The sequence below is a fragment of the Echinops telfairi genome, unplaced genomic scaffold (genome assembly GCF_000313985.2).
Source record: "Echinops telfairi isolate 266 unplaced genomic scaffold, ASM31398v2 ScPeMD7_4225;HRSCAF=4972, whole genome shotgun sequence".
NCBI classification, from domain to species: Eukaryota; Metazoa; Chordata; class Mammalia; order Afrosoricida; family Tenrecidae; genus Echinops; species Echinops telfairi.
The window spans coordinates 12554268-12564649 of NW_022108124.1; the positions used below are offsets into that span (position 1 = coordinate 12554268).

The 10382-nt window shown below is 55.5% G+C and overlaps 1 protein-coding gene across 1 annotated transcript in view; it reads left to right on the forward strand.

Annotated features, from left to right (window-relative positions):
- The first annotated feature begins 2039 nt into the window (after positions 1-2039).
- Positions 2040-10382, forward strand: part of ACVR2B (activin A receptor type 2B) — a 27914-nt gene continuing 19571 nt past the window's right edge. The window contains exon 1 of the mRNA XM_004708577.2: positions 2040-2091. Within this exon, the coding sequence (XP_004708634.1) occupies positions 2040-2091 (52 nt within the window). The remainder of the gene's footprint in view (positions 2092-10382) is intronic.

A 10382-nucleotide genomic window follows, 5' to 3' on the forward strand; every position in this document is an offset into this window, starting at 1 on the left:
GCCTTGCTTCTAAGGCGAATTCTGGCTGTTATCTCTTCCAAAGCAGATTTGTCTGCTGTTCTGGGAGTCCATTGCCCTTCACCAACTCCCAGACGCAAGAGCATCAATCCTTCGCCCTTCCTTACTCGGTGTCCAGCTTTTTCTGGCACATGAGGTTAACTGAAAAGATGAGGCTTGGGTCGGGAGCACGTTCTTCGAAGTGACATCTCTGCTCTAAACACTTTCAAGAGGTCATTTGCAGCACATTTGCTTTGATTCCTTGACTGCTGCTGCCATGGGCATCGATTGGGGACCCAAGTCAAAGGAAGTCCTTTGAGCCTTCCACTGTTTATCATGATGTTGCTCATCAGCTCAATTGTGAGGGTTTGTATGTTGATTTAGAATCCATACTGAAGGCTGTAATCCTTTATCTTTGTCAGTAAATGCTTGAAGTCCTCTGGCTTTCAGGAAGCATGATGATTTCATCTGCATGCACATTGCAGGTTACTGAGTTTTTCTCCAACCCTGATGAGGCACCCTCCTTCACATAGTCGTCCTGTGGAATTATTAAGTACTGTATACAAAGCCAGAGGACACCTGTAAAACTGCTTACTTGGCACATAGTAGCCTGCGGCCCTTTGTTAAAAAGTCCGATAATGGGTTATCTGGTGAAATTGCACAAGAAGGACCATCATTAAAAGGTTGAGAATAAAGCCCTGGTGGCATAGTAGGGTCAGCATTGAGTTGCAGCCTCCATGGCTCTGGAGATGCTGGATTTCATGGGATTTGGGGATTCTTCTGTGCATTCTCTCCCTTTTGTTAAGAATTACTCGGTTGAATCTTTCATCCAAATGTTGAGTAATGGAACCGGGCACCATCTGTTTTGTCTCATGGCAAAGGAGGAACTTGGGGTTTGAAGACGGGGCACCACTCCCATTTGCTAGACAAGATCTTCAAGGCTGGGGCCCAGGGAGCAGTTTTGAATGTGTAGATTGAAGGAGGGTGTAGTGTCCTTTAGGGTAAGCCCTATTCCACCTATGCTTGTTATTCTACAAGCAGGTCTCAGCGCCCTCACTTCCTTGACTGGACCCAAATCACTACGCATGAGGGTTCCCACCTCTGCTCCTTTAGTGTGTGGGGTGAGATTGCAGACCTTGGGGCCACGTGGCATACCGAAGATATCGGCTTCTTTCTGCCAATTAATTTGCCCATTAATAAGGATAGGATTTTTTCATGGCTCATTGTGGTGCGCCCCTCCAGCTCCCAGGTGGGAAACAGGAGTCCAGGCAAGAGTTGGAGCATCTCCAGCTTCGCTCCCATCGCGAAGCAGCGTGCGTTTGGGGGGTGGGCTCGAGCACTGGGAGTGGCAATCCGGGGTGCCGTGACTGGGGGGGGGGATCCCGGAGCACAGTCGACCTCCGCCCAGTCCTGCCACCCGCGCTCGCTTACCCCTTCCTCCATCCAGCCCCTACGCGCGGGCAAGTTTTCCCGGAGGGCGCAGGCTGGGGGGCGGGGCCTCCGTGTTGTTGTTTCCCGGGGCCCCGCCCCCGAGGGGGGAGCGCCGACCACGCGGCCAGAGGGCCAGCCTCCCCTCCCCCTCCCCGCCCAGCCCAGCCCGCCCGCCTCTTTGTATCAAACATCCGGGTTTCCCCGCTGGCTCAGCTCCGCGGCCGCGGCTCAGGAGCCATTTTGGACTCGGTTCAGCTCCCCTCCCCCCACCCCTCCCCCGTTCATGGCCCCTCCGGACTCGGCCCCTGCGCCCGGGGCCTGGGCCCAGCCCCGCAGCGCTATGCCTGAGCCGGGCGCACCCCGGCCCGCGCCCCGCCGCCGGCCCCCGGCCCCCACGCCGCCCCCGAGCCCAGGTCACATCCTGCGGCGCCCGCAGCGTTCCTGAGCCCGGCCACCCGAGCCCGCACGCCGCCCACGACCCAGGCGCACGGAACGCGCCGGAACGGACCGAAGGAAGGAGCGTGCAGCTGCTGCCCAGCCCCGCGCGGCCCGGGAGCCCCGCGCGGCCCTACCCGCGGGCTCCGGGCGTCCGCGGGGCGGCGCCGCGGAACATGACGGCACCCTGGGCGGCCCTCGCCCTCCTCTGGGGATCGCTGTGCGCGGGTAAGGGCAGGGCGCCGCGGGGAGGGCGTGCGGGCTCCGTCCCGGGCGCCCGGCGGTGTTTACCAACAAAGGGTGGGCCCGTGACCACCTCGCGGCGCCACCTGCACCCGCCCCTCGGAGAGGCGCGCCGCGGACTCGGGGTGCGCTGCGTCCCCGGCTCGCTAACTTGCGGCTAGTGTGCTCCGTGCGGCTGGCTGCGGGACTGGGGATCGCGGCGGCGCGCCCCGGTCTGCGCAGTGCTGCGCACGGGTCGGAGGAGCCCCCCGCGAGAGGGGCTGGGAGCCGGAGCCCCAGGTTGGGTTTCGGGCTGCATGGGTGCGCAGAGCCCAGGGTGAGTGCATGGGGGAAATAAAGACCAAAAAGCGGGAGACTGGGGGAAACGGCCCAGCGGGGCGGGCAGATCTAAGGGGGGTGTGGGGGTGATGGGATCGGAGGTGCCGCTGGGGCTGGGGGCACGGCTGCGCGCTCCTGGGAGCCCCGAGCGGCGGAGAGGCGAAGGGGGCGGCTTCGCTTGGCCGGGAGGCGGTTCCCCGCCCGCCACCCGCCCGGGGCTGTGTCGGTGCCTGCTTCCCAGCCCGCCCGGACGTTTCGCGCTGGCTCCCACCTGTGCTGGCTCTTCGCGAGCCCGCCGCGGGGAGGACAGCTTTGTTTTGGACGCCTGCGAGGAGGGGGTGGGGCAATAAGGGGAACCAACAGGTCCGTTTCACTCGGGCCTTCGGGAGCCACATGGCCGCGTCCCCAACTTGCCAACGAGCCTGGCACTAGCGTTCAGTCCACCCGCGCGCGCGCGCGCGCACGGGGCGCTGTATGGGTCCAAGGGTGTAAACGAGGAGTTGCTCCAGGGAAGCGTTCTTTCCCGAAGTCCGCAGACCCGATTCCTGCCTCCCCAGGGGGCCGGGGTGCGCTCGGGTCCGGCGGGCGCGCCAGGAACCACTCGGGGGTTTGGTTCTGGTGACTCAGGGCAGCCCTTGGAAGTGTGGGGAGCTGAGTATTCCCGCTTAGCTGGAGAAGTCGGGGGGGGGGGGGGGGGGGGGGGGCGGCCGGGCGCACTGGTGCGCGCCCCGGGCTCTGGGTCCCGCGCGTCTTTGTTCCCAGCCCCCATTACACATGCAGCGCGGGTCCCTAGCCGCCGCGGTGGCGGTAGCGCGAGTCTGGGAAACCCGTGGGGGGTGGGGTCTGGCTTGGAGGGGCGGGGCTGGGACACCCTCCCTCTCCCCCGTGGGCTCCTGAGGGTGCGCGTTTGAGGAATCTCTACTCCATCCTCACCCCTGCTTTTCCCCACCTCCTTTGTGAAGTTGAGTGACTCAGCTGTCTACGCGTAGAGAGTTTTTGTATTTGGGTCTGGGAGCTGCTGCGCAGCCTCAGTGTAAGGACCAGAAGATTAGGACACTATGCGCCCCCCCCCCCCCTCCACAATCTGTGCCTGGACGCCCGGTGGGAGGGGGCCTGAGGACTTGCCTGGAGCCACATCTTGTGGAGGCAAAGAGGTGGTCTGACTGAGCTTAGACTTCCCTTCCCTTTGTTAAATGCTGCTGCTGGGACTGCAGAGAGCCCTCTCCGTGGCAGTTGATTTCGCGAAGCGTGTGGCATGGGGATGCTGAAGTGAACAGGGCAGGCACTGGCTGCAGAGCCAGGATGGCAGCCGTCTGACTTCTCGAGGAGGAAGCTTTCCTTGTCTCTAAACTCTCGTGGACGCCGGATCCCTAGACAGACCTCGTCTCAGCCCCAGGACTTCCTCCCAGAATCAGACAGCCTCAGACCTGGCAGCCGGGGCTCCTCCCTGTTTGTCTCACCTGCCCACGCCCTTCACCACCTAGCTGGGCAGAACATGGACGTGGGACCCCAGAAAGGCTGCATTTCCTCCCTGAGGCAGCCCTGTGCAGGCAGTGAATGTTGGCAGGCTGGGCAGCAGCTAGCTACCGCCCCCCCACACCACCCCAATCCATCAGATGCACTCCAAACATCAAAACTTCTTCCTGCCCAGGAAGGAAGGTGGAAGTTGCTGACCTTGCGGGGGCGGGGTGGTGGTGGTGGGGCACCTGGTACGCTCGCTCCTGCCTTTGTCTTCAGGGATAACCTGTCCTGCTGTTTGGCAGCCCCCACCACCCCCTCCCCAGCTGCACACAACAGCCCTCCCCGAAGGCAGCTCTAGAACAGAGCTGTTCGACAGAAATACCATGCAAACCATACATGTAACTTAAGTTCTTCTGGTCTTCCTAAAAGAGAAACAAGACATTAGTTTTCATTCTATATTTTACAGAGCCTAATATGTACAAAATGATCTTTTCGACATGTAGTCAATATTAGCAAGAAGTGAGATAGTCCAGACCCAATGTGTCTGTGTTACACTTGGAGAACACTTCGTTTCAGAGTCTCCACATCGAGGTGCCCCATAGTCACCGGCATCTCTGGCTCCTGGCCTGGACAGCTCGGACCTAGAGAGCAAGGCAGAGGTGGTTGTAACAGCGACACGTGGTCCTGGTCATAAGTGTTCAGTTAGCCCCGCACGTCTTTCTCGATCCGTGCCTGGCCCTGTATCCTTTTGATGCCCCCATTGTCTTTTCGTTCTGTTTTCCCGTTAGCTTTCTGAAGTGCTGCTGCAGGGGCACTAGCTTGTCATTACAAACTAGGATATGGGCAAGGGCTCAGGGGATGTCTAGGCGATCATTTTCAGGTTAACCGTGCGTAGCTGGCCCCGAGGTCCTGGTGGGTGGGCCTCAGTTCTGTCTGGAACAGGATCTCTCAGCCTTGGCACTACGGATCATTTGGATCAGATAACTCTTGTGTGCACACGTGGGTGTACCCACCAGGCAGCGTGTGGGGAGGATGGTCCTGGGCATGGCTATTGAGCAGCCTCACTCTTCTCTACCCACTAGCCCCTGCAGTGCCTCTCCAATTGTGACACCTACCTGTGTCCGCAAACACTGCCTGCTGGAGGTGCCTGGGGGAAGGGGGCAAAAACAATCTGATTTCCATCGAAAGCCATTGATCCTGGAATGTTGTCTTGCTTTTAAAGGGCCAGTTGTTGGAGCTTGGGGTATTGGCGAATGGGAGCCCTCACCCCAGTCTGATTAATGGTGGGAGGTGGAGTTTTTCCCCAAACCTTTTGCTTCACTCAAAGGGTGCTCAGGGTGTGTTTGGTATGAAATCCGTGGTTCACAAGATCCGCTCGCCCAGCGTCCTTGAGTTTTCCCAGAAGCGGTTCGGGTTTCAAGGAGGCGTTGGTTGTGGGTGAGCCAGCCGAGCCTGAGGTGGCAGGACTGGGCGGAGCCTCTGTCCACACAGGCCAAGACCGCTGCCTTGAGGTTTGCTCCCTGCGCCTGCCTCCCACGTGGGCAGCATGTCAGGAAGTGCCTGTTGCTGGGGTTCTCCTGCCCCGCACCCGCTCTCTGCTCACCTGGGCACCGCTGGAGCTGGAGTGGAGGCTGCCCGTGTCTGCCAAGAGGAGCGCTGGGGGTGGTAGCAGGCCGTGGGCATGCCCTTCCTCCTGAGTGGGTCTGCTGGGTGGCGCTCTGAGGCCCTGCAGCGACTGTGGGTTGGGGGCTCCGAGGACGGCCACACCAGGGCTGCTGGGCAGCCTCTCCCAAAAGGTAGGGGCAGATGTCTGTACTCCTCTTTGGGCTTCAGTGGCCACGTTGGAATGGGGGACAGGACTAGATCTCCTCCTGGACCAGGAGAAGTGGGGTGGGCAGAACTGCCAGTGAGAGGCGGCCGGTGGGTACAGGCAGTCTGATGGAAGTGTCTGGTCTCTACAGACATGTTGGTGGGGTCTGGGCTTGGCAGACTGGCAGCCGCCTGTGCCTGTCCCGTGGTTTGTGGTGTGCTCCGAGCTCTGCTGGGCAGGGCTTTTTGGAGGGTTGCCCCTCTTCAGTGATGAAACTCAGCGAGGGACACAACTCGCAGCCCTGGAAGCTGACGAGAGATGGGCTTGTGCCCTGGGAAGAAAGTCCAACCCAACCCGCTCACTGCCAGCGTGGAACTGCCCCTGTGGGTTTCCCAGACTGGAACTTTCTACAGGAGCAGAGAGCCTCGTCTTTCTCTCTTCCAGCCGCTGGTGGTTTTGAATCGTGGACCTTGTGGTGAGCAGCTCAACTCTTAACCCAGGATCTATGATGATGGGAAAAATATCCTTAAAAGTGCTCCCCGTCCCTGGCCTGTTACTTAAGGGGGTTGCTTGACAAGGTGGAGACCCGAGTATTCATTTCAGAGTTGTCGTCTTCCCAGGGTGGTGCAAGCAGCACTCTTCGACAGGGGAGTTAGTGGCCTCCCCAGAATTCTTTGTCTTCATTCACCCCTCATTCTATCACCAAGTCTTTGTTCCAAAATAGATACTCCACCTCTTTGTTTTTGGCTTCCTTTCGGTCTCTGGTTCTCTATCAGGTCTGCAGGCCCGCCCCAGCCCCAGAGGGTCCCTGCTATCTGTGGTTCTGGTGGTACCGGCGTGGAGATGGTGCCTGTTGGCTTGGGATGGGGAGAGAAGGAGAGATTCGTCTGCCTTTTCCAGTCTCTGTTATTTCTAAACTTGGTCCGTGGCGGCGGCTCTGTCTGAGACAGTGGTGGCGCTGGAGATCTGAAGTGGTTTGGGGGACCTGGGGGTCTGTCGGCCATGCTTCCTCCTGACCCAGAACCAAGCAGGGCTTTCTTTCCGTGTTTAAGCAGCACCATACTCGGCTCTGACTCTCCGAGTCCTGCTGTGTGTCCACGTGCCTCTGCAGGCCCTCTTGGGGACTGGCAGCACCAGCTGTGTGTTTTCATTCATGGACACGTGATCGCTGGAAGTGGGTGTTGGAAAGGAAGCCGGCTCGCCCAGGCAGACGTGGTCCTCCTCCTGGAAGGATGGCCTCAGCCATGGGGGCGGGGGACCCTGCCACCCTGCCCCTCCGTTTCTGGGCTGGAGCTGAGGTGTTTTCCGAGGTGAACTTGCGCTCTTGTTGGTAAATGTTGTTCTGCATCCTATTTCCGTTCTGCCCCGACAACTTAGGAGGCTAAAATTAGTTCTGGGAAAGGGAAAGGAAGGCTAGTTGCAAACCCAAGCCCTTGGCTGGAGGACGGAGACGTTGCTGTCCTGGGTTTGTGGCTGAGCGTTTCGTAGGATGTGACCAGACCAGCTTTTGTCTGTCTGTCTGTCTGTGGAGAGGGAGGGGCCCGTTTGGACCTGAACCAGTTGAAACAGGAGGCTGATCCACTTAAATCTTACCTCAGTACAAGAATGGTTTGTTCCAATAACGCGGCACTGTATGATGCCCACCTCCCTGACACGATCGTTGCAGACAAATGTGTGCATAAGCAAATGTGGTTTAAGAAAATTGATGGTGCCCGACTATCAAAAGATATAACATCTGGGGTCTTAAAGACTTGGAGTTAAACAAGCGGTTATCTAGCAGAGAAGCAACAAAGCCCACATGGAAGAAGCACACCAGGCTGTGTGATCAAGAGGTGTCAATGGGAAGAGGCATCCCAAGTTAAAAAAATACCTATCCAAATTGCAATGAAGGGGACTGGATGTAGTGGGGACCCAGAGTCCACCAGGAAGACAATTTGACAGTCCCCCTTAGTAGGGTCTCACAGAATGGAGGATAAACCCAGGGTGCAGTGGGCACTGATGGACCACATCACTATCCTCTAGTTCTTTAAGACTGCCTCCCCTTACTCTTGAGGTCCGTACGTGATCTACCTCATTGGTCATGTTAGACTTGGGTATGTTCATTGTACCTTTAAGATCGGGCAGTACATGGCAATCAAAATAGATGACCCTTCAGAGACAGTGATTTAATTAGCTGTTATATTTCTTCTTCCTGTATAAACCTATCCTCATATATATATATATACATAAAATCCTAAGAGTCCTGGTTTCATTTGTCTAAAGAACCCTGCCTAACACAGATGCTGTAGGAGTGGAAGGATCAGAGAGCAGGCAACTCCACCTGGATGAGCAGCAAGCATTTGGGCCACCGTGTTGATGTTCAGTGTTGACCAGTTGGTTCCAAACCATAGAGGCCCCATGCACAACCAAATGGAACAGAACACTAGGCAGCCCTGCACCGTCCTCACACTTGATGGTATGTTATATGTTTGAGCCCATAGTGGCAGCCACTGTGTCAGTCCATCTCATTGAGAGTCTCCCTCCTTTTGGATGACGCTCCATTGGACCAGCATGATGGGTCCTTCTCCAGGGGTGGCCCCACTGATAAGAAGTCCAAAGTGCATGAGATGGAGGCTCGCCATTCTCATTTCTAGGGAGAAGGAGCATCCTGGCTCTATTTTTCCAAATCACGAATGCACCTCCCGTTTGACGCAGCCTTCCTCGTCCAGGAATCCATCTGACAGCTATATTTTCATCTTGGCAAAATGGCATGGACAGTCTTTCTTGCAGCAGGATTTGTAACTAACCCCCCCCAAAAAAAAACAAAAAAACAAAAGCCCTGTGAACTTGAAGCACCTGCTGATGAAGATCAAAGGTTTCAGCCTTTGATGTAGAATATAGCTTCATGTAAATAAAACAAAAATCCTCACAACTGGATCAATGGGTAACATTATACTAAGTGGAGACAAGATCAAAATTGTCAAGGATCTCATCTTGCTTGGATCCACAATCGATACAGTCAAAACATCAAGCCAGTAAATCAGCTGCTAAAGACCTCTTTCAAGTGTTGAAAGGTAAGAGCACTGCTGTGAAGACCAGGGTGTGCCTGACTCCAGCCAGGGCATCGTCAGTTGCCTCAGATGCAGGTGAATGTTGGAATAAGGAAGTCTGAAAAGAATGGATAAGGTTGGATTACGGTGCCGGCAACGAATATCGAAAGTACCATGGACTGCCAAAAGAGCAAACAACTGCCTCGGAAGAAGTACAACCAGAATGATCCTTACAAACAAGAATGGTGAGACTCCGTCTCCCGTCGTACTTTAGACCTGCTGTCAGGAGAGACCGGTCACCGAACCAGGACGTCGTGAAAAAGAGGACGGCCCTCCACAACATGGATTGGCACCGTGGCTGCAACTGTGGGCTCGGCATAACAACAGCTGTGAGCCTGGCACAGAACTGGGTAATGTACCATTCTGGTGAACGGAGGGTGGCAATGAGGTGGAACCAACCTGCTGGTACCTATCAACAACAGCCGCCTCTGGGGAAACGTCACTGTATACTCACAACCAAATGAGAGTGTTTACAAACAGGCAAGTAACACCCTAGTATGATTCTGGAGATAGTTTTAAGCCTATACATTCCCTGAAATGGGCTCCTGACCTGAGAGGCCCCTGGAGCACCCTTTGATTTCCATTGTTTGTGGAGAAAGGGCTCCAAAGACTTAAAGAGGAAAAACTAAACGGATTGCGGGTAGAAACTCTCCTAACCTCCAGAGATAGTTAGGTTCCGTGTCAGTAGGCTGGGCCAGGGTTCTCAGTGGTTTGACAGTCACTACCTGGTAATCCTGCGTGATGTGATTGAACGCAATGTAATCGGTTCTGTAATGGGATCTGCTACGAGCACGGTGTCTGGTCTAAGAGGATTAAGGTGAGATAAAGACTCTAACTCAGAGGACAGCCCTGATCCACTCAATTGAAGAGATGTTTTGGGGGGGCCTGGCCTGCTGCCAACATAAGTGGAGGTGGCTGCCAAGGTCCTTAAAGATACACAGCTGTGGGGCCCACAGGGCATTTCTACTCTGTCCCATCGAGTCACCCAAGTCAAAATCAACTCAAAGGAGTGAATTTGATTAGGTTTGATTAGGTTTGATTTTCGAATCTAGGATAAACCCAGATGGGGCTTGAGTGTTCAACCAAAATGTTGGCACTTTGAACCCAGCAGCTGCTCTGAGGAAGAAATCCGGCGATTAAAGACTACAACCTTGGTGTTGGATCCCAATGAGATTGACTAACCCACCTGCAACACCTAGAGCCCAATTCACCCTTGACCCCAAGTCCTGAAAGAGGGCAGTTGGTTTTTTTGTTTTTTTCAGGGTCACTATTTCAAATATATTTGAGGTTGGGCGATTGCTTTTCTTTCTTCTTTTTGTTTTTCAACTTAAAAAAATCATTTTATTGAGGGCTCGTACAGCTCTTATCACAATCCATCCATCCACCCATTGGGTCAAGCACATTTATTTGTACACTTGTTGCCATCATCATTCTCAAAACATTTGCTTTCTACTTGAGCCCTTGGTATCAGCTCCTCATTTTCCCCTTCCCTCCCTGGTCCCACTCCCTGATGAACCCTTGATAATTTATAAATTATTATTATTTTGTCATATCTTACACTGTCCAATGTCTCTCTTCAGCCACTTTTCAGTTGTCCG